Below are 24,724 nucleotides of genomic sequence, written 5' to 3'. Positions count from 1 at the left end.
GCAAATGTGAAAAATCGGGACAGGGGGTGGGGGGAAATAGGAGCCTATATAAGTAAAAGCCCCAAATATCAGGACTTTCCCTATAAAATCGGGACATCTGGTCATGCTACCTACAAAGAGCCAATTGACCAAGTACTACTCCCACTTACAGCAGTGTGAATCCTCAATCACTCCGTTGCCATCAATAGAATAACTCCAAATTTACACTGGTGTAAGTAGGAGCAAAGCTTGGCCTGCTGAATTTGTGTACTCCTGTGTCTTATGAACCTTCCTCTGACCAGCTACTAACCCCTCCTTCTGCATCTATGCAGCAGGGTCAGTACAGAGACCCCGCTCTGTTATGTGCAATGCAGAGACCAATCCCTCTCCCCACCTCTGTAGCTACTTCTGCTGTTGCTCCCCTTGAACTCATCATAAGAATTCCTCGTACTTAGTGAAGAGGGATTGTGCAAGGCCCTGTACACCTGGGTGAATTTCACATTGAAGGTGAAATTCCCATAATAAAACACCATAGGACATCGTGCAAAGCAGCAATGCTTTTCATGGTTTCTGTTCTCCAGTTTGGAATCTAGATGGTCTTTATTTTTAAAACTGTGTGTGCCTTTTAGCCTCTGTGCGCCAATGAATGTAACCCATGTGGAGACTTGAGGGCAGTTATTCTTGACTTACACCGACAGAAGAGAGAGGAGACTCTGCTATTGCGTCTAGTCATATTAATCCACTGACATCATGCAGTAGTCACCTTTCAGTCCTGCCCTTGAGGTATTATTCACTTGTGCCCACAGTCAGCTGCCAAATGTTAATGGCTACATAAAGGCCTGGTGGGAATTGCTGATATATTTATTTAAGCCTATATCATGTACAATGTTTTAAATGTCTGAGAACCCAGAACCATGAGGCCCTATTTATAGCTAGCCCCTGTGCCTATTCTTAGCACTGCTACCCTCATCTTCCCTTCTTCATAACCCATACTGTTTGTTACAACCATTTGTTGCCTCATGAATTAGACTGTGAGGCGTTGGGGCAGAGATCATGTCTTCCTGCGTGTACAAGGCCTAGCACAACGGGGCCCTGCTCCTTCTTGGGGCGCTATCACAGCCAGAGTGTGAGCACTCAGACTGAGTGGATGGAGTTGGAGTCAGGGGCCGAGAACCAGAGCTGAGGGTCAGAACCAGAGCCCAGGAACCAGAGCCAAGCATCAGACCGGAGCTGGAACCAAAGGCCAGGAATCAGAAACAAGGCAAAGGAGCAGGGTCTGTCACAGCCGCTGGCTGGGGATCCACCTAGCTGCACAGACAACTTCCTGGTGTCCCCGCCAGGTTTAATTAGTACGCCTGGACCAATCAAGGACCCCGGGACCACTGCCAGTCAGGTCCTTTATGGGTAGCCTGTCCTATAGTTCTTGGGCCCACAAGGCTCACAGCCTGTCTATCACTGCGCTGCCAGAGTTATCAAGGGGTGGCTTGAATGCAGCAGTTGCCAAAGGACTCGCAAACCCAGGTTCTAGCCCTCTCGAGCCTCACAGGTGCCCGTGCATTAGTACTACTGCTAAGTCCCACAGCCACATCACTCTGTGTTCTGATTGCGTTCGGTTTCACATGTGAAGTGAGCATAGGCTTAAGTAAATATTTGAACGAGTGATCACCAGAGAACTCCCAGGTGTACTGGAGGAAGTTGTGCTGGTGAAACAGAAGGTGTCAATTTCCCCCCTGCATCATTCTTGACCCAATACCCCGTGCAATGTTAAGCGGCATTGGCCTTCTGGAGATACTATGTTTTGGATGAAGTTCTGACCACATGTGGTCATCGATATTCCAAAGGCACTTTTAATAAAATCTGGAGCATTAACCCCAGTAGCCACTTTCAAACCTGCCAGCTGTGTTTGGCTTCCTGAAATTCCTCCTCCACTTTCAACTGCATATTTAATTTGTTTACTCTTGTTGTCTTATGTTGTATTGTGCTATCAAACGACTGCTGTGTTCCACCCCGGGGGTGGCTGCATTTAAATGATGGGCAAGAGACAATTCCTCACTTCACCCAATGGCTGGAGTGGCCGCTGCCGATCTTTCTCCTCCCCAATGAAGGAATAGGAGGATCTGTGAACAGTGAATCTTCCAGATTTAAAGTCATAGAATCATAAGACTGGAAGGGACCATGAGAGGTCATCTAGTCCAGTCCCCTGCACTCATGGCAGGACTAAGTATTATCTAGACCATCCCTGACAAGTGTTTGTCTAACCTGCTCTTAAAAATCTCCAATGATGGAGAGTCCACAATCTCCCTAGGCAATTTATTCCAGTGCTTAACCACCCTGACAGTTAGGAAGTTTTTCCTAATGTCCAACCTAAACATCCCCTGCTGCAATTTAAGCCCACTGCTTCTTGTCCTATCCTCAGATGTTAAGAAAAACATTTTTTCTCCCTTCTCCTTGTAACAACCTTTTACGTATTTGAAAACTGTTATCATATCCTCCCTTAGTCTTCTCTTCTCCAGACTAAACAAACCCAATTTTTTCAATCTTCCCTCATAGGTCGTGTTTTCTTTAATCATTTTTGTCGCTCTTCTCTGGACTTTCTCCAATTTGTCCACATCCTTCCTGAAATGTGGTGCCCAGAACTGGACAAAATACACCAGTTGAGGCCTAATCAGCGCAGAGTAAAGTGGAAGAATTACTTCTCATGTCTTGCTTACAACACTCCTGCTAATACATCCCAGAATGATGTTCACTTTTTTTGCAACAGTGTTACACTGTTGACTCATATATCTAACTTGTGGTCCACTGTGACCCCCAGATCTATTTCCGTAGTACTCCTTCCTAAGCAATCATTTCCCATTTTGTATGTGTGCAACTGACTGTTCCTTCCTAAATGGAGTACTTTGCATTTGTTCTTATTGAATTTGCCCTTACACTTTCCCAGTCCTGGCTATGCCAATGCTCTGGAAAAATATCTATGGAGCAGAGATCTGACTGTGCAAGGGATGTTCACATCCTGTATTGTGCTGCCTACATCAGGCACTAGCAAAACAATACCAGTTCCCCTGCAAAAGGCCTCTCACTGGCTGCAAAGGAGGAGGAGGGGTTGCTCCTCTCTTTGTAAACACACTGTGAGCCTTGCACAGAACATGGTATAGCAATCAAAGTAGTTGTCTGGTCCAGTGGAAAGGGCACTGGAGTGGGAGTTGGGAGACAGGATTCTATCCCTGGCTCTGCCATTGGCCTGCTGGCTGACTGGGGGCAAGTTTCTTCATGTCTCTGGGCCTCTGTCCTCATCTGTCAAATGAGGATAATGATTCTCACCTTCCTTTGAAAAGCCCTTTGAGCATTGTAGATGAAGAACACTGTATAAGAGCTAAGGAATATTATTGCTATCTAAATTATTATGGAAATCTTGTCCTCAAAGTGACACAGGAGATACTGAATAAACAGAAGCACAGAAATTTCAAACCCTCAAAGGGCACGAAAAACAGTGTTTTCTCTTTCTAGTGTTGTGGCTTGTTAAATCTTGTCCTGTCATGCACTAGGAACAGTGCTCATGGTTTTAGCGTATGCTCATAATAAATGGCTTTTATGGTTATCAGTAGCTTCAGCTTGGCTTCAGTGTTTAATTACCTGCAAAGGCCATTTACTGCCTCATATATTCCTCTACCATGAACATTATCCCTTAAATGCTAAATAAAATATTACATTCACATTCAAAGGGGGAATGAAGGCACTGTGCAAGCCACCCAACCACAGCCAAATCTAATATAAAACATTTGCTTAATCTTTAAGTTGTTTGAGTTTGGTTTTTGGGGGGGGGCGGGTGGGGGCGCAGATTGACCACAGTGCTTGAATTGGGGCAGAGGGGGAAAGTATTTGTATTCTCAGGCTCTTTTCTTTCTTTTCACAACCAGCAGCTCTGAAAAGAGGGGGTATGACATTACCCCCCGCACAACCTCCCTCCCCTTTCAAGAACCGATTGACTGAATTTCAGTGAGGGGGTGTTATGTTACAATGATAAGTCATTTGTAACCCTTCATTTTGACGGAATAGAAATTGACCTTTATACACAGTCTTGCTTTCTGGACATAAAATTTAAGGTGGTGACTCGGTGAAGGAGCAGCAAGAGCTGCAAATTTTGAGTAATTTGTTACTTGTGAACTTGTCTCTCAAAAATGCCAAGGAGGGAGAGGAATGCTTGAGGGTGGTACCTGGGGATATAAGTAGGAGTAATAGGTGAAGTTAAGTAACAGAAAATTAAAATACAGTATCAAGAGGTTTCCCTATAGAGTGATCTGTTAGGTTGTTGATAGTCTCCCATTGCAGGCAGTAGAAGTCCCATTGTTTGCAACCTTTAAAACTAAACTGGACAAAACCCTAGTAAAGGTATAACAGGGAATAAATCCATCTTTGGCAGGGAGAGGGAGAGGGTGATCCAGTAGGTTAAATTCACCCCTGGTGTAGATCCACTGAAAACGATGTAGTTCCACTGAGGAGGAACTTGACCCAGAAGATATTTTTGATCTCTAACATCTATGATTGTATGTTTGGTAACTCAGTGATGGATTGAGAAGGCATCCGAAAATTCTGCTATGATGTTATCAGTATTCAGACATGAATAAATGGCTTCTCTTACTTAACTCAGGAATGACCAACACTTTGAGCTATATTTGAAATTGAAACTCATGTGCATGCCCAGTAATGGAGTTGCTCCCACTTCCTTGGAACTCTGTGTCAAATGATGTGAACAAACCTCCCTCCAGCAGTCAACCCAAGAAGAAACATTTCTCATTCTCCTCTGGATTACTGCATCCATGCTCAATCTGAAAACAAACCATCCCCTATGAATAAGACTCGTCACACGTTGAAGGCTGGAGCCTTGTTGATCTCTCTCCTTCTACCAAGTGCCACTAAAAACAACTGAGAGGGAACATGAGTGACTTGCATTATTGAACAAACAGTTCTTTCAGAGCAATGGCTTGCAGTGACCTGGTTCCAGTGCAAGACGATTTACAGCAGAATCAAAATGTTGCTGATGTTGAGATTAGGGCAAAGGAGCCAAATATGGAATGGGGCTTTCAAAAGGAATCTAGATAAAGCTGTTTTTGATAACACATAATTCAAAGTGTGTCAACAAAGAATTTGGATGAAATGATTAGAGTAAGTGCCCAGAGTGTGATGGATGAGATAGCATCCACTATGAACAAAAATACGCATGAGACAAGCATTTTAATTCATGTCTTACATGTCCAGACGTGCAGAATGAAGGTAAAATATACCTAGAGTTCTAGTAAGATGTAGAATATCATGCTTATGGTTAAATTTGTTTTAACTTGCTAGGATTTTTAAGATTTTTCTTGGAATTTTTTTTCATTCTTTTGAAGCAGTTTGAATGTAAAATATCAGCAAGTGCTTTATTTTCAAATGAGTTAAATGAAAGTTAAATATGAATCTCCTATTCCTAAAACAGTGTGTAAAATATTTCATGTTGGTTAACAATGTGATACAAAATGCCCGTATTGCACGATGTCAGATCAACAGATGTGCTTAAAAATCCCACAGGCAACAGTCCACCATTATCACAAATATCATTTACCCAAGTGACATTTACATTAGTCAGTAACTTATAAAATTATTCATGGCCAACAGGGGAAGAAGGTCCTCTCAAACTTTTACCTCATGCCAGTTTGTGCCATGCTATATAGGGTTATTAATGTGTTGTGTGCAGTGTGATCGTGAACTTAGTGATACTGTGGAGAAAGGCTATGAAATTAAATTAAATGCACTTAGTGATACTATGGAGAAAGGCTATGAAATTAAATTTTTCATTGTTCATGTACAGGAAGCCCACATATGCCCACACGTGTAATACCAACAGACTCTGGTCGTCGGCAGGCAGGATCAAACCTGGGGTTTCCGGAGTTTAGTGCATGAGCCTCTACTGCATGAGCTAAAAGCCATACGGCTGTTAAGCAGACTCATTAATCTCTCTCTCTTTAAATTATCTTGGCACCACTAGATGGGTCAGAACATCACACCCAGGAGGTGTGTGGGTTACACATGCATTATGTGAATTTGATGCGTATGAAAGGAAAAGACTGATAGAACTGACTAGAGTGAAGTACAGTGCATAATGGCACTGTGCAAACTCCTCCTCACAGCTATACCTATGTAACTTGGCACTCAGGTGAAACACTTCTGCTATTCTAGTTTTGAACCTTTTCTGATCAGAGACTAGTCAGGTGCACTGAATGTTGTGGTTTGGTGATAAGGACCAAGAACATGGGAGCATTCAATGGAATTGAAAGGTAGCAAATATAATATTGGAAAGAGGAAATACTTTTTCACTCATCATGTTATTAGACTGCAGAACTCATTGCCACAGGACACTGTTGAGGCCAAGATTTTTTGGGGGTGGGGTGGGAAGGAATTGGGCATTTATCTGGAAGAAGGATATCAAGAGTTATAATAGTGAATGCTTTAAAAAAAGTTTTGGGTAGAAAATAAAAACTCATGATTCAGGATTTAAACCAATGTCTAACTATTAGAATCATAGAATATCAGGGTTGGAAGGGACCTCAGGAGGTCATCTAATCCAACCCCCTGCTCAAAGCAGGACCAATCCCCAACTAAATCATCCCAGCTAGGGCTTTGTCAAGCCTAACCTTAAAAACCTCTAAGGAAGGAGATTCTACCACCGCCCTAGGTAACCCATTCCAGTGCTTCACCACCCTCCTAGCGAAAAAGTTTTCCCTAATAGCCAACCTAAACCTCCCCCACTGCAACTTGAGACCATTACTCTTTGTTCTGTCATCTGCCACCACTGAGAACAGTCTAGATCCATCCTCTTTGGAACCCCCTTTCAGGTAGCTGAAAGCAGCTATCAAATCATCCCTCACCCTTCTCTTCTGCAGACTAAATAATCCCAGTTCCCTCAGCCTCTCCTCATAAGTCATGTGCTCCAGCCCCCTAATCATTTTTGTTGCCCTTCGCTGGACTCTTTCCAATTAGGCATCAGGGTGAGACCTTCACAGGGGTAAGATTATCCCATATCTTCCTACTGTGGGGTTCTTGAACCTTTCTCAGACATTTGAAGACATTTCTCAGACTATTGAAGACAGGATACTAGACTAGATGACCCTTGGGTCTGATCATTTGGCAGCTCCTATGTTCCTAAGAGCAGATTTCCATTAAGGCAGAATTTGAACTTGTGAAAGGTGGAGGAATTGCCCAAAAAATGTGTAAAGTTGAAAGGTCATTTTCATTGCCCAGGTTCCCAAAAGGAATGATATTTGTTTATGCAAAATTCTTCATGAATAACATGTTTACAGTTTTTCCTCCCCCCACTGTTTTGCCCTTTTTTTTAATCTCCGTCCCCTGCTTTTTCAATTCTTTTCTGTTTCCATTTGCCTCTTACAAAAGACAGGGGGAAAGGGGAAGGAAAACCAAAAAAGAAAACACTGCTACATTTCCATTTACCAGTTACAGCAAAATAAACAGATCATTTTTTTAAGAAGTCATTTTTCCACAAAATTTTTTTAAGAAGCCATTTTTCCACAAAATTTTCAACCAGCTGTAGTGCAAGGTGAGTGCTTTAACCCACGCTGCTACCCAGACTCTGGGTAGTATACATTTATTAGTAGCCATTATTTTATGGCACCCAAAAGTTTGCTACATGCTCATATGGATGTCATAGAAACACAGAGCCTGCCTCAATTAGACTAAATACAGGAGAAATCACTCTTTAGCAGTTCGTCTCTACAGCAGTGCCATGATTTCAATATGCATAATAAATATAGGCACAAATGGATGGGGTTTAATTATATTTCCCTGGTCCTGCCTATGGTTTGATTGTTTTAAAATTAGTCCGATCACATATTCCTGTTGATGATGCAACAACTGCCATCCCATCATTAGAAAAATTCAGATGTGGCTGTGATGAAATGCTGTCATCAGATGCCACATTCTTGCTGCTCACTGGCTGTTTGTGGTTGCCTCAGTGATGCTTTGACTCCTGAGGGAAGCATCTCTGTGTCCCTCTCTTCCGGTAGTAGTGAGTTGCGTAGCTCTGCTGCCATAAAGCAGATGTGGCTCCTTTAAAGGTTTTATTGCCTGACTAAGCTAAGACAGCCACGGCATGGTGTGGAAAAGGTACTGTAAGGTTAAATTGCTTCTTTTGATCTGGCTTGTGTTGGATTGTTGAGGGATATTGGAGTAACTTGTGAGCGGATGCTTTGTTTATAACCAGAGTCACAGACGGTGCTGCTGCCCTCAAGCCTAGCACTTTCCTGTAAAGGGCACCTCTACATATTGCTACTGGAGATAAGGGCATGACAGTTATTTCTTGACAAGCAGTGCCTAGTGTATATATGTGTGTAATACGATGGTGTTGAGACTCTGGAAATGCCTCTGAGTGGGTGACTTCATATTTTCATGGAGTTGTATGTCTGGAGTGGGGATGGAGCTAAAAGGAGTGGGTGGTGTTGTCATCATGATGTAAATCAGATAATTCAGAGCTGAAAACCCCCAATTCATTATCATCCTCAGCTAATCGTATCAAATATTAAACTACTGCGGAGACAAGGCATAAAGAAGTATTTTAACCAGACAGAAATGTGTGAGACTGTGTTTGATAGACACAGAAAATGTTCTTTTCTGATCCTTTTGGAGTCCAGGTTAAAAGGATGGTTGTCAGCTCACAGCTAATGCATGCCTGGTTGGTAAATATTAGTTAAATCTTCCTCTATCTCTTTTTTTCAACAGGTTAGATTAGCATGAAATGATGGTATATAAAAGTGGACCGTACTGCACCTCTTTATTTGATCTTCCTGTACTCCCCTATTCTCTTTTTTTGCATGTAAAGTTTGAGAGGCAGTGTCTTCATTCCTTGTTAATTGGAACTCATCGGATGAAAATGCAACATGTTTTCACAATGATACCCTTTGTTGTACAGAAAGCTTCCAGTTAGTTAATACAGATGTCACTGTTTCCACATCCATTCCATCTCCCCAATGCATGAGCACAATATGGGAGTTTCCTGAGGAAACAGGGTTTAAAGATCCAGCATAGTGGATCTCCTCTCTCTTGCCAAGCCTTATAACCCTAATGTGAGAAAGAAACAAGCAGTGGCTGTTGTGGGAAAGCTGTATAGATTAGGTTCCGTTTTGGCTAGGCAGCACCTCTTACGATTTCAATTAAAAAAAAAAAGAGAGAGGGAGAGAGAGAGAGAGAGAGAGAATGCATTCCCAGCAATGAACAGAGCATTTAGCTAGCTAGAGACTCTATCCACATTAAACACAGGAATCAGGAATTTTCTGGGTCAGATCTTGAGTCTCTTTAGTTTCCTTCTGAAGGTTAGTGAGGAAACTCTGGCTCTGCAAACAGGATGGCAGGGTTTGTTCCAAGTTTTGTTGCTTCTCCTCTGGACTTTATTCATGAATACTAAGGACCAAATTCAGCCTTGGCGTAAGCAGGGGCAACTCAGTTGATGACTTCGTTGATGTTACACTCACTTAGGCTGAATTACATATGAAGTGCTTTCCTAATGTATTGAAATATCAAATACCAGGCTTCCACCAGTGTAATATGTGACCTTGGCAATGGACAGTCCACCCAGAGGGAACTGTGGCAGTGCCCAGTAACCACAAGCCCTGCTCGGATAGGAGGCCTGTAAGCAGATAGCCTAGCCCCAGAAGTGGGTGATGCTGGCTGGGGAAGGGGTGTGGCCAGGAATCTGATTCAACAAATCCCCTACGTTGCCTCCAGCCCTTTCATAGAATCCCAACTGCAAGTTAAAGCTGCTGTCCCCAGCCAATCAAGCTGGGGAGGGTGGTGATGTAGACACCCCTTTCCATTCAACAGGGTGAATCCCTTTCTGCTATAGGGGTTGAATCAAGCCCAGTGAGTATAAAATACAAAGGAATTAAGCTGCTTAGGGAGACTTTGAAAGAGACCTTGAGACTCTGGTTGACTCCTCTCAAAATGTCTGGCAATGAGAAAATCCTAGTAGATTAACCAAAGTCATGGCTAGGAAAGGAGTGGACAGGACTGAGGAAGACATGATATCATGCGGCTTAAAATAGTGAGTTCACGTCTGGTCAACCCATTATAAGAAAAAATATTGTAGCACTTTAAAAGGTACAGGAAAGGGCCATAGGGTTGAGCCCACGACTAAATGATATGAGCAATGGGAGACAGGCTAAAAAGAGTGAGAGAGAGAGAGAGAAAGAAATCTATATTAGCTAGAAAAAATGTTAATGGGGAATTTAATGGGAGGAAATAAAATGACAAACCAGTATAAACGGTGGAACAAGAGGTTATGAAGAGACAGTAAAGAAAATCAGAGTCAGAACAGAAGTTACAGAACAGTTTTCCACACGGAGATAAAAACAAACAAACACCAGACCCTGACAGTTGTTGTCCTGGGAAGCTCCCAGTGTGTTGAAGAGGAAGTCTCTTGTTTAGGGAACTAGTATCTATGTCGCCAATTAGCCTCTATGGGGATTTTCTCTAATTATCCTCTGTCCTATGTGCACATGTGATACAGCATGAAGCGTACCAGACTGAAGGCCCTGAAGCTCTTTGGCAGGCAGGAACTTATTGTGTAGCCTATAACACTGACAGGGGTGGGGGGCTTCCTTTTGAGATGCTGTCTTGGGAATTTTTGGCAGATGTTCCTATATGGGGCGAGGCAATTTGTAGCTGAATAACTGGCGTTGTGGCAACAGAGAGGCAGCTCGAGATATACTAGTCTAGACACAACTCATTACATCTAGTGCAAGGTAGTTGTCAGATTTGCTTGCTGTGGTCTCTTTGCTGAAGGATGTGTCTTTTGCATAATGTCTGCAGCATATAATCCAGAGCTTTGACAGTTGTGTTTTGTTGACCTGAGTGGAGGGCTTTCTGAGCTGTGCTACGGGGATGTGGATTCATTATTATTAATAATAGTTTAATAAATTATACCAGGCAATAAATGTAGGTAGCATGTTAGAAATATATGACCTGATCCTTCAAACTGATCCATGCAGATGGACCCCCTGACACAGCACAGAGCCCTGCTGATGTCAGCAGGGATCTGCCTGTGTGACACAGTTGTCTGCCTGCGTGGATCAGGACATTAGATTAAGACACTGTTGTGATGCGTGACATATAAATGTACACATGGGGAAGTAAATAGATCCCTTCCCCCTTATAGGAATTTATAAGCTAAGGCCTCAATCCTGCAAACAGGCTCAAGATGAACTTTATATATGTGAGTCATCCCAGCATGGAAATATTCCTAGGAGTGAGTTTAAGCATGTACATTTTCAGAATCCGGACCTTAAATAGACAAGACAAAGAAAGGCACAAAAGTTCAGGAAAGGGAGAGTGCAGAGAGATTTACGGGTGAGAAAAATAAAATAGGAAAGCTTCTGGGAGGAAATGTGGTTTAAGGGGGATTTGCAGGAGGAGAGAAAGGGCACTTGGCAGGAAAGAAGAGGGAGATTGTTCCAGGCATAGGAAGGCAGCATTAAAGACAGTACAAAGTCGAGATGAGGGAAAGAGATGAAGGAATCAGTAAGAAGAGGTGATAAAGGGGAGCCTAGGGAGAGAGATGGGGGAAGAGGATATAAGGCCAGGGATTTATAGATATAGATAGTTATGGAGGACTTGAGTTTTAGGACAAATCAATGTGGTAAGAGAGAAAAGCCATGGAAGGATTTAAGGAGGGAGGTGATGTGGGTGGAGTAGTAGGAGAAAAAGATGACTTAAGGAGGTTTTGAACAGTCTGCAATGGGCAGAAGCAGGCAGGCTGCAGAGGATAACGTTTGAGTAATAAGGAGAGGGGGAGCAAGGTGTGGACAAGGGGCAGGAGGGACGAAAGTGCAGTTTTTGATTAAACTAAAAAAAGAAGAAGTAGGAAACGGATCTGCCTGGAGGAGAAGGGCTGTCCATCCTGTATGTTCTCTGTTCATGCTTTGCTTGTTAAATGTGTAGTTTAATGAGGGGGTTCAGCTGAACCTGAACGGAATTTCGGGGTGGAAAAGAAAAGGCCCTTGTCTATTCTCAGGGTTTTCTCTCTGACACATTTAAAGGCTTGCTCCAAACCATGGAGGTGGTAGCACTTCCTGAATAAAAGTTCTAAGAATCTCGTATAATAGAAAGTGTTAAGCAACCTACGTTTAAGGGGTTGCTACCAGCTCCCCCTATATACACTGTACACACAGTACCATCCATCCTATGTATTCAGGCCACTGTCCTTCCCAAACCAAACCCCTACTACTCCATCCCCTCCAACCTCTCTCTGTCGCGGTCTTGTCTCTTCCCCACGTCTGGCTAGTTGTCCCAGTCCTATTCTCCATTCCTCAGGCTTCTTATCCCAGTTTCCTTGCCCAGCAAGTCCTAATCTTTCCCCTTCAGGTTCCCAGTCCAAGCCTCAGTCTCCCCGCACTCTCCGTCTCCTTGCCAGCCAGTCCCAGTACCCCTTCCTGGCTCCTTCTCGGATCTGCCTCTCCCCTTTCCACAGCTTTCAGTCATCCTCCCACACCCTTGTTTCTCCCTGTCCCAGTTTTCCTCCCTGGTCTTCTCAGCTAATCTCAGTCTCTGTTCCCCACTACTCCGTCCATGGCTCCTTGTCACAGTCCCTTAGCCCAGCTGGTCCCAGTACTGCTCCTGCTCCCTGGTTCCTCATCAGATCTGCCTTGCCTCTCTCCCCATGCTGGTTCCCTGTCCTCTTGTGCAATCAGTAATAGTTTCCCAGTTTTCCCCTTCCCTCATCTGACCTCAGTGTCCCCCCTGCCAACTGGCTCTCAGTCCTCCCCCATTTCCCTCCCTACCTCTCAGTTCCACCCTTCCCTTCACTTGCTCCCAGTCTCCGGTTCCTTGCCCAACCAGTCCCATTTCCTCCCTGGCCCTCCGGTTCCCAGTCACAGCTTCACTCTCCCCAGTGCCAGTCCCAGCAATCTCCTTATTGCCATCTCCTCCTCTCTTCCCATCTGGCTCTTGTGCCTTCCTCCCCTTTGGTGTCTGGGCCTAGCAAGGGGGTCACTGAGAGAGACAGGTTCCCTTCTCTCATTTCCAGTGCTTGGGCCCATCCTGTGGATGGACCATGCTCAATCACTCCATGGGGATGGCGCACTCATGGTCTGGTCATACATACAAGCTGCAAGCAGCTGGAGCATGCTCAGTATGCATGGAATCTTTGGTGATCTTAGCTACAAATCTCTAAGTCTCTACTGAGTGTTTGTGCACTGTGATTTTTTCAAACGCTTTATAATTTAGCCAATGCAGGGAGATTTTCATAGGAACAGCAAAAGGCACATCCCTAACATGAAGTTCACTCCCTTGACAAATTTCAAGTCCATGCTCCAAAGCATGGGAGACACAGATAAAAGTTTGCCAGAATGTTTTCAATATTGAAATACAATGTATTTTTCTCTAGCCTTGTTCTTGGAAGTAGCTGTACTGGTTTGACTGAAACTTTCCAAGCTATTTCAGTCTGAGGCAGACACATGGCATGGAAAATTTCAAACCAAACAGTTTAACTTTGGCAATGTTATGAAAACAGGGCCTTATCATGGAAATTGTCAGGCAACCTTTACAATAGATGGTGGTATCGCTCTTGCCTATCGTATATGCAAAGTGCCATGCACATCTATAGGACTATATAGATAATAATATAAACTGATGGCTACATGGTAAGAGGAAAGGACATTCTGTTTGGGTTTGGATAGTTATTATTTCAGAAAGCAACAACTGTACAAAACTGGGAAGGGACGCAACAGGGCAAAAACTTGTAAGTGGTTATGTTGCCTGTATTCATGTTTGCACCTGAAATGTATTTGGAAAGCTCAATTATCTCTCTCTGTTGGTAATCAAACTTGGGAGTGCTCATGAATTATCTAGTTTTTCTTTCCCTTGGGGAATATCAGGCCTGATGTCTGTCTGAAGCCGATTATATTTCCTGATTAATTTTTGTAATTGCAGCCAGAACATTTTGGTTTATTATCTTTACTCTTTCTCATTGGCTGACAGGAGTTTTTACCCAATAAATTGCATGCCCATTTGTCCTCCTTTTCCTTCTGACCTTCATGCTTTATGTGCAAGGGAATAAGAGAATGATGGATGCATAACCTGCATACTCTGTTATTCATGTAGCACCATTAGGCAAATGAGACCTGTGCCTCATCCCATCAGGACCATGCTTCCCCCATCCTCCTTTCAAATTTAATAGTAAATGCCCCCTGATTCTGAAGAAATAATTGCTCCAAAACAAAACTAACACAGCTGAATCAGACTGAGCCACACTCAACCCTGCTGTAACTCCAATGACTTAGGTGGAGTTACACCTGTTGTTGTTATTTAGTACCGGAGGTATGAATTTGTCTTATTACCCATTGTCACTTCTTAAAACCCAGAAGATGCATTCAGTTGTCTGTACGGCTGTTGCACCAGCAATTACTTTTGAAGTTCCCAACAACATAACTGTTACTCTGCCCATGCTGCAGTTCAGCACAGGCATCCCATTGAGGGCTCTGGCCGGTGGATTCCAGTTGGCTATGTGTGATATTGCAAAGAGAGTTAAACTAATTGTACAAAACAACTTTTTAAACAAGGTGTTCAATGGCTGACCAGAAATGATCTACATTTCATTGATCTATATTTCTCTTCACTGGCTTCCCGCCAAGCAGAAACTATCGTACCTGAAGATTACCTGGTTGACCCTATGAACATGAAGCGCTACAGTGTTGATCCTTCTGATTCTGCCTTTAATTGCATGAGCTCCCTGTATACCATGAGACAAAGCTCTGGAGATGGACGTCTTGCTGGAGGCTCCCCTTCCTCTTGCAGCCATCGTTCCGGTCCGATGTCCTCCGGGGGACCATCATCTACTGGTTTGAGGCATCAGACATCCAGCCCAACTAGAAATGGAACCTATCTTGAAGGAAACAGAAGTGGTAACATAATATATCTATATGATTCCATCTTGATATTAACCATGTGTGTTATTTTGTTCTCCTGTGGCTCCATCGCACAGTCCTTACTCACCGCAAACTCTGTTCGATGTTAGGTGAGTTTCATGTAAGAGCTACAGAATAATAACCCCAGTGGTCAAATCATAAACACTGTGAGTTAGAGGAAGCAATAGCAAACTATGGAGAAGGAGAAATAAATGATGAAAAGGTTGTCCAGTAGAAAACGTGAATGTTTTCTGGTACTCTTACTATTCAATTTAAATCTGTTACGTGTAATGCATATGACAGAACTGGAGTAACTGGTTTTATGGCTATAAATATTTATCTGAATATCAAATTATTCATTCCCCAAATTCGACACAGTTCATTATTTATATAGCTCCATAAGTGTACATGGTGCTGTGCAATGCAGATCCCAACAGCCAGCCGGCAAAATAAAGGCATGATTCTTATAATTAATTATCTCAACAAAAGGGATTATTTCCGAGCTGTACTTCATAGCCCACTATCACTCTTCACCTACGAATTATGTCAAATTTCGTCACAAAAAGTTGGTTGAGAAACATGTAATCTTTATAAACCCAGGCTGCTTACTGCTCATTGCTCCATTATCCTTTAAGGGCTCGCTTCTGCTCCCATTAAAGTTAATAAGAGTTTTTCTACTGAATTCAATAGATGTTGGTTGGGCCCTATGTATTTAATGATTTTTCCCCTTCTACTTTTTTGTTCCAGTATTTTACATGGGCTTAATCTTATATAGCCTGATCCTTGGCCCCATTAACACTGCTTTGTACTGCTCTGGTTATACAAAAGAGCCTTTAAAACAGTTCCGATGGCAATTGGAGTATTCTCTCAGTGAAGAATTCTCTGACTGCATAGGGCCAAGGTCGGGGTATGGATGGGTTAAAGAGGCAGCCAGCCAGGGGTAAAGTAGAGGAGCCCTGTGGGACCAGGTAGAGACCTATCCAGCAGCCAGATGGCCACAGAATCAGGGGAGAATGGAGGAAGGAGTCACAAAAATGGCTTACTGCTACCTTTCAATACATCCCTTCTGAGCTGTGCTGATTGCAGGGTAGGATCTCAGTCATGGCACAGTAATTACTAGAATTGTTCTTCTTTCCTTTTTTTGGAAATCAGAATTAATTTACTTTTTCCCAGCCTTTTAGTATCCATGATTTTTCAAAAATAATTGTCAGTGTTTCATTGTTAACTAATTCTCTTACTCTAGAATCCATATCTTTGTTCACTTTTTCCAAGTATTCTATTAGCTTCTCTTTATCATTAGAGTGATTTTAACAGTGTCTTCCTTCCTTTCTAATTATTCAAACTCCATTTATATATTTTTCATCTAAAAGACAGATTTAACAAAGGAATTAATTGTCTCAGCCATTTTAAGTAATTAATTTCTTTCCCTTCCTCCTTTATTAATGGAACCTTCTGTCATTCTAGTATTTCTTTTCACCTTGATATATTTGCAGAAGCCTTTCTTATTTCTCTTCAAATCCCCCGCCCTTGTCTAGCATTAACTTATGACAGCAAAAAAAGCATATTTCCCTTGTGTCATAAATATAAAGGGAAGGGTAATCACCTTTCTGTATAAAGTGCTATAAAATCCCTCCTGACCAGAGGCAAAACCCTTTCACCTGTAAAGGGTTAAGAAGCTAAGGTAACCTCCCTGGCACCTGACCCAAATGACCAATGAGAGGACAAGATACTTTCAAATCTTGAGTGGGGGGGAACAAAGGGTTTGTCTGTCTGTGTGATGCTTTTGCCGGGAACAGATCAGGAAGGCAGCCTCAGAACTTCTGTTAAGTTAGTAAGTAATCTAGCTAGAAATACATTAGATTTCCTTTTGTTTAATGGCTGGTAAATAAGCTGTGCTGGATGGAATGTATATTCCTGTTTTTGTGTCTTTGTGTAACTTAAGGTTTTGCCTAGAGGGATTCTCTATGTTTTGAATCTGATTACCCTGTAAGGTATTTACCATCCTGATTTTACAGAGGTGATTCTTTTACCTTTTCTTTAATTAAAATTCTTCTTTTAAGAACCTGATTGATTTTTCATTGTTCTTACGATCCAAGGTTCAATAAGGATAAGTGCAGGGTCCTGCACTTAGGACGGAAGAACCCAATGCACAGCTACAGACTAGGGACCGAATGACTAGGCAGCAGTTCTGCAGAAAAGGACCTAGGGGTGACAGAGGACGAGAAGCTGGATATGAGTCAGCAGTGTGCCCTTGTTGCCAAGAAGGCCAATGGCATTTTGGGATGTATAAGTAGGGGCATAGCGAGCAGATCGAGGGACGTAATCGTCCCCCTCTATTCGACATTGGTGAGGCCTCATCTGGAGTACTGTGTCCAGTTTTGGGCCCCACACTACAAGAAGGATGTGGATAAATTGGAAAGAGTCCAGCGAAGGGCAACAAAAATGATTAGGGGTCTGGAACACATGATTTATGAGGAGAGGCTGAGAGAACTGGGATTGTTTAGTCTGCGGAAGAGAAGAATGAAGGGGGATTTGATAGCTGCTTTCTACTACCTGAGAGGTGGTTCCTGAGAGGATGGTTCTAGACTATTCTCAGTGGTGGAAGAGGACAGGACAAGGAGTAATGGTCTCAAGTTGCAGTGGGGGAGGTTTAGGTTGGATATTAGGAAAAACTTTTTCACTAGGAGGGTGGTTAAACACTGGAATGCGTTGCCTAGGGAGGTGGTGGAATCTCCTTTCTTAGAAGTTTTTAAGGTCAGGCTTGACAAAGCCCTGGCTGGGATGATTTAATTGGGGATGGGTCCTGCTTTTGAGCAGGGGGTTGGACTAGATGACCTCCTGAGGTCCCTTCCAACCCTGATATTCTATGATTCTATGATTCAAAGGGTTTGAGTCTGTGTTCACCTGTACAAATTGGTGAGGATACTTATCAAGCCTTCTCCGGAAAAGGGGGTGTAGGGTTTGGGGGGATATTTTGGGGGAAGACGTCTCCAAGTGGGCTCTTTCCCTGTTCTTTGTTTAAAACACTTAGTGGTGGAAGCATATGGTTCAAGGCAAAGTTTGTACCTTGAGGAAGTTTTTAACATAAGCTGGTAAGAATAAGCTTAGGGTGTCTTTCATGCAGGTCCCCACATCTGTACCCCAGGGTTCAGAGTGGAGAAGGAACCGTGACACCTTACAAGCCTTAACTGGCTATGAGCATTGCTGTGGGGTTGCCTCCCCAATTACAGTTTTCAGTAAAATATTATATTAACATCAGATCTTTGAATAATCCTTCATGAATCCACACTGATCTTTAATGCATTTCCTGCATTTTGCACACTGAATTGCATTGAACTGTCAGCCATTCCTCTTAACTGTAGTGTCTTTTTGGATTTAACAGTCACCTTTCAAAATGGCGCTGTGACAGACTGACAACCTTCTGTAATATCCCGAACAAACCTTATGGAATTAAGATAAACTTTATTGAATTAAGTGAACTCTTATAGAATGAAGGTTAATACCTTTGGGGTACATTAAAAGTGCAGTTGTGTATGTGGTGTTGTGGCTTTGTGTGTACCTTCTCTAGTAGGGAGAGGAGCTGCCACTGTATTTGCTCCGTTATCAAACCTTTGAAGCCCCCTCGTCCCCCAGAGAGGTATGCATGCACTACATGTGTGCAGTCTCTTTTATTGTTTTTCATGTGTTTTCTCTGTAGTGCTTTCCTCTTCAGAATATAATAGGCTTGCATAGAAAGAACTGTGTGGTACTTATAACTGTAGTAATCACCCTGGTTAACCATCCCTAAAGAGAAAGCAAGCAGGTGTCCTCAGGCAGCCTCTCCCTGCTGGGAATAACACAGTGAAGGCAGGGAGCTGTGCAGCCTGGAAATACCTTGGTCAGAAGGGAGAGAGATGTGGGTTTCCACCCAGAAAGGCAATGGCTGGGGAGCTGGAAGCCTGATACCAGGTGCCATTGCTGGACCAATGACGGGAAATACAGCTGCAGTTGCCCTGAACTGTGACAGGTGCTTTTTCAAATGTCCTTGTATTTCACCTCCACATCTCTTTAAGCCTTGACCCTGGTCTTCTCATAGGCTATGTCTACACTGCAACTGGCCTGCAATCGAAGGTGTGGTTGCAGTTTAGATAGGTATACCCACACTAGCTTTAATCTGGTTAGCAGCCCTCACTTCAGCACAGGCTAGCAACATGAATATGTACCCAGGATTCGCACCTTGCTGAAGCCCATGCCACTGAGTCTTCATTGTTATTTTAGCTGTGCTAGCTAAATGAAAGCGAGTACGGGTATGCCTAACGGGGCTTCCCGTTCCGTTCAGTGGCAGTGTAGACATAGACCCAAACGCTATCATGTTCTGCAATATTGTTTCAAAAATGACTGTGTCACTGTCGCATTCTGGTCAATCAGGGTCCACTCGAGTACCCATTTAAGTGAACCTCTCCATTGACTTCAATTGGTGTCAGAATGGTTTTTTCTGTAGTATCTTTGCCATTCAGAGACTCTCTTCTCAAACACCTAAAGGTCTCTTGCGCCCAGCCCAAGTTTATGCACCTAAAGTGTCTTTCCAGCATCCCATCTGTTCCCATTGGGTTCTATCTAGCTGCATTTTGTCCAGAATCTGGACAACACCAGTGACTGCCCAGGAAGCAGTTTATTACAATTTTCACAAAACCAATTGCCTTTGAAACTTCCTAGACATTTCCCAAGACTTAGAGTCAGCTCTTCTGTAGCAGGTTAGGAAACAAAGCTGGGGAGGGGAGAGGAGAAATGTTTTAAAAGGTAGCTTGGGCCCAGGCACTAGAGCCATTTGGCTGTTTTTGAGGTGAGTTGGCAGAACTTCAGGCTGCCACACAAAACACAAGGCGATAATGAGTCTCTGCCAAAACCGTTTAATACTTTTTCATGTGACTCATGCACACGAGACCAGCAAGACCTGGCCAGCCAGGTGTTCTAGCCAAAAAAGGAAAGGATGAGAGTTCCATGTCGCTGATATTTGTTATTTGTACGTGAAGCTGAAAATTGGCAGATTAATCCGCAACGTAACATTGATATGCTAGGTATTGTCTACACACACAAGAAGACAAAGACCTTGCCCCAAACAGCTTACAGTCTACAACAATATCAATATTGGTTTCCACACACATCTCAGATACTCTAACATGCTGGACTATTGCAATGAACTGCCTAGTGTGCATATGTACCAATGCCACCTATTTAATCAGAACTGCTCAGCTGTGTGTCAGAGGCTCTGTACTGCTAGCTGAGATTCTCCTTTAGCCAAGGTTAGAAGCTGGTGCTTTCTGGAGTGGAGATGTGAATTCTACTACACGGTGTCACTGTGAAGTTGTGAGTGGCCTATGTGCTACACAGTGATACCCGCAAAGTCACAGATGGTCATGGTTTTATTACAATATAGCACACAGATTCAGGGAAACCGTTACATTCCCATTCACCATTTGGTTTCATTTTTCCTCTAGATATTTGTGATCGCATCAGTTCTGAAGTACTTCTCCACAATAACACTGAAGTTCTTACCATAGTTTTTACAAAGTATTGTGCATGTTTTCTTAAACCTTGTGTATGTCTTCACACGGATCATATGTTTCAGCTAACTTGCTGCATTCACCTTCAGTGGTATTGCTAGACTTTGTTAATAACAGATTTTTGTGAACTGGTTTCAGTGCAGCAGGCGTGTAGTTTATTTATTGCCTTCACAACACACTCAGCTGCAAAGGTTTCAGAAATCTGCAATCTCACTAGGATGCTTCTTTGTGTTTTTCTTCTCCCTAGAACTAGTTTACATGCTGCTCAATCATAAGAAAACAGAGATGAGCAATTGGAATCTGCATGTATCCATCTCTGTTTGCATACTGACAAGAAGGGCTCATTAAACTGAGGTGGCATTAAAAGGGGAACAAATTTAGGACTTTTTTTTTGAAGCCTCAAGCCAAATTTTCTTTATTCACTGATATTTTTGTAAAAGATCATGTATTATTTACTGTAAAGGACACTTTTAAAAAAACCCACATAATTCAGGCTATAAAATATATACTTATGCATAGCAGAACCCATTTTTAAAGTGCAATGCATAGGTTTTAACCTCAAAGTTCCCATGATGGAGTCAGGTGAATGGGAGGCTGGTGGCCAATTCCCCACAATTACACTAAAAACATCTCCAGATTATGGCTTTAAGGAGGTGCCTCCACATTGCCACCTGCTGTGGCTTCTGCCTCATTTTAGGTCATTGTATACAGACAATCTGCTAGGGATGTGGAATTATTCTGCTGTAACCCACATAGCCTTGGAAATCCTCCTGCTTTCTTGAGCTTTAAGAGTTTGGAGAAAACTGCCAGTTTCCCTTTTCACCAGGCTTTCTAATGTCAGTAGTTCTCTCTCTCTCTCTCTCTCTGACACCCTTCCAGATTCTCTAAATCAACATCTTCAGATGCTGACTTCATGCCACTCACATGCTCTCTAATAAGCTTGGGCTGCTCTTGTATTTAAGGAGCACATTATTTATCTTCTCTTCTTTTGCTATTTTTATCTCAGTTTCTGCATTATGTTTCTTTACTATGTTTTGACACCAGTTTAGTTGTTGGGCTTTACATCACTTCATCATCCTCTTTGGGGTGGTTCCAGGCCTGGGAGGAAGGCCTAAAGACTAGAGTCAAAGAAAAGGACAAATGGGGCAGAGAGCCCTTGAGCTTGGTCGCCCCAAGGTGGTGCATATGGGCCTGATCCAAAGCTCACTGAAGTCAGCAGGAGTCTTTCCAGTGACTTCAGTAGGCATTAGATGTTGTCCATGAGTCTCAGAATTCTTGCTGAAAGCCTCCTTGGCACATACTGTTCTGCTTCTCTTCTGCCGCAACTATGCCCTGTTTCTGATGTATTTTTGTCATGGACTTTCCAAAAATTGGTTCATAGAATCATAGAATATGAGGGTTGGAAGGGACCTCAAGAGGCCATCTAGTCCAACTCCCTGCTCAAAGCAGGACCAATCCCCAACTAAATCATACCAGCCAGGGCTTTGTCAAGCCTGACCTTAAAAACATCTGAGGAAGGAGATTCCACCACCGCCCTAGGTAACCCATTCCAATGCTTCACCACCCTCCTAGTGAAAAATTTTTTCCTAATATCCAACATAAACCTCCCCCACTGCAACTTGAGACCATTGCTCCTTGTTCTGTCATCTGCTACCACTGAGAACAGTCTAGATCCATCCTCTTTGGAACCCCCTTTCATGTAGTTGAAAGCAGCTATCAAATCCCCCCTCATTCATAGATTCATAGATATTTAGGTCAGAAGGGACCATTATGATCATCTAGTCTGACCACCTGCACAACGCAGGCCACAGAATTTCACCCACCACTCCTGCAAAAAGCCTCTCACCTATGTCTGTGCTATTGAAGTCCTCAAATCGTGGTTTAAAGACTTCAAGGAGCAGAGAATCCTCCAGCAAGTGACCTGTGTCCCATGCTACAGAGGAAGGCGAAAAACCTCCAGGGCCTCTTCCAATCTGCCCTGGAGGAAAATTCCTTCCCGACCCCAAATATGGTGATCAGCCAAACTCTGAGCACATGGGCAAGATTCATCAGCCAGATACTACAGAAAATTCTTTCCTGGGTAACTCAGATCCCACCCCATCTAATATCCCATCACCTATTCACCATGAATATTTAATTACCAAAACCATGTTATCCCATCATACCATCTCCTCCATAAACTTATCGAGTTTAATCTTAAAGCCAGATCGATCTTTTGCCCCCTCTGCTTCCCTTTGAAGGCTATTCCAAAACTTCACCCCTCTGATGGTTAGAAACCTTCATCTAATTTCTAGTCTAAATTTCCTGGTGGCCAGTTTATATCCATTTGTTCTTGTCTCCACATTGGTACTGAGCTTAAATAATTCCTCTCCCTCTCCGGTATTTATCCATCCCTCTGATATATTTATAGAGAGCATTCTTCTCTTCTGCAGACTAAACAATCCCAGTTCCGTCAGCCTCTCCTCATAAGTCATGTGCTCCAGCCCCCTAATAATTTTTGTTGCCCTCCGCTGGACGCTTTCCAATTTTTTCACATCCTTCTTGTAATGTGGGGCCCAAAACTGGACACAGTACTCCAGATGAGGCCTCACCAATGTCGAATAGAGGGGAACGATCACGTCCCTTGATCTGCTGGCAATGCCCCTACTTATACAGCCCCAAATGCCATTAGTCTTCTTAGCAACAAGGGCACACTGTTGACTCATATCCAGCTTCTCATCCACTGTAACCCTTAGGTCCTTTTCTGCAGAACTGCTGCCTAGCCGCTCGGTCCCTTGTCTCTAGCTGTGCATGGGATTCTTCCGTCCTAAGTGCAGGACTCTGCACTTGTCCTTGCTGAACCTCATCAGATTTCTTTTGGCCCAATCCTTTTGTCTAGGTCCCTCTGTATCCTATACCTACCCTCCAGTGTATCTACCTCTCCTCCCAGTTTAGTGTGGATGAAATAGGATCTATTCCTCTTCTTCCACATCATCTGGTTTTAGGAAGAATGGAGAAGTGCTTTCTTCTCCCTCCCTTTCATTGCCTAGCTTTCCACATCCCATTCCATTAATTTGGTAATTTTTTGCCACCTGTCAAAAACGGGGAAATTGGATTTGACCTAGATTATGATCTCTAAAAATAATTATTCATACTGAACATTCACATCTCTTTGTAATCTGAGTATTCATTAACATCTTGATTAATTCTGATGACAGGATAGCATAAAATACCCATGAGAGATGAGACTTCTTCATTTATCTAAACCCTGTGTTAATTGCAAGTACCTTCAGACACAAGAAAGTACAGTATTTATCATACAACCATCAAACAATTTTGTTTATAATGTAGGATTCTTCCAGCAAAATGATGTTACCAAATCACCTTGTATAACATGTAATAAAGTCCTGTTGAAATTAAGTTTTTGTAAATGAAGAAGTTTATGGGGCTTTTTTTTAAGTTCCCAGATCAATAGACTATATGGCCAGAGTGAAAAGCTTGAAAAATGTTCTAAAACATATGGAAAACAGATCTTCCTGTACTTGCTTACCAAGACCCGAGTTCTGGATTTTGTGTGCAAATTAATGGTATGCCAGTTTCAACAATGCCCTGTTACTTTAATGCTTACTCATATGAGGTGGTGATACTGCAGTGATAAACCCCGTAAAATAAATATGGGTAAATTGGCTCTAAAACACGACAGATAATGTCAGCAAATAATCTATTGTAGGTGCTTGTGATGTCATTAACTAATGTCAGAAAAGCACAGAACCCTGAATTCAGGTTGTAGCAGAGAAGTGCTGGGGGAAATGGATTTCAAATATTAATATTTGGGGGAAAAAACAGTTAATGGTTTTCAAATCAGTGCTCTGTTACTGATTTGGAATTTGAAAGAGTGATTTTAAATTTCTGGGGCTTTTCAGATATCCTTGAAGAGTTCTACCAATACAGTCTGCTTAAAAGGGTCGTTTATATTTTATCTTAAAAACCTTAGCTTCAACTTATTGATTGTTTCATTGTCAGGGGTGAATTGAATTCTCTTGTCATTTCAACCTTCTCTTTTCTCCACCCTCCCCCTTCTTTTTATTAGAGAAATGGGTAATACTGTTAAAGACTTCCTGCTGTTCCCAGTGGGCCATCTGTTCTCCTCTGCCCTTCCATGGCATTTCTGGAAGCAATGCACATCAGACAAGAGTCACTGGGCCATACTCTGCCCTCACGTACACTGGTGTAGATGCACTGGGGTTGCTTTATATTGACACTGATGTAATCAGAAGCAGAGCT

The 24,724-nt window shown here is 42.8% G+C and overlaps 1 protein-coding gene across 1 annotated transcript in view; it reads left to right on the top strand.

Annotated features, from left to right (window-relative positions):
* The window catches only part of SCML4 (Scm polycomb group protein like 4), a 108,664-nt gene that overhangs the window by 77,912 nt on the left and 6,028 nt on the right, over window positions 1-24,724 (top strand). Inside the window, exon 6 of the mRNA XM_084624966.1 lies at window positions 14,649-14,915. Within this exon, the coding sequence (XP_084481092.1) occupies window positions 14,649-14,915 (267 nt within the window). The remainder of the gene's footprint in view (window positions 1-14,648; window positions 14,916-24,724) is intronic.

This window comes from Lepidochelys olivacea, assembly GCF_965140295.1.
Source record: "Lepidochelys olivacea isolate rLepOli2 genome assembly, chromosome: 3".
In the NCBI taxonomy this organism is placed as follows: domain Eukaryota; kingdom Metazoa; phylum Chordata; order Testudines; family Cheloniidae; genus Lepidochelys; species Lepidochelys olivacea.
Note: the sequence above shows the minus strand (reverse complement) of the source record. Positions and strands in the feature narration are given on the sequence as shown.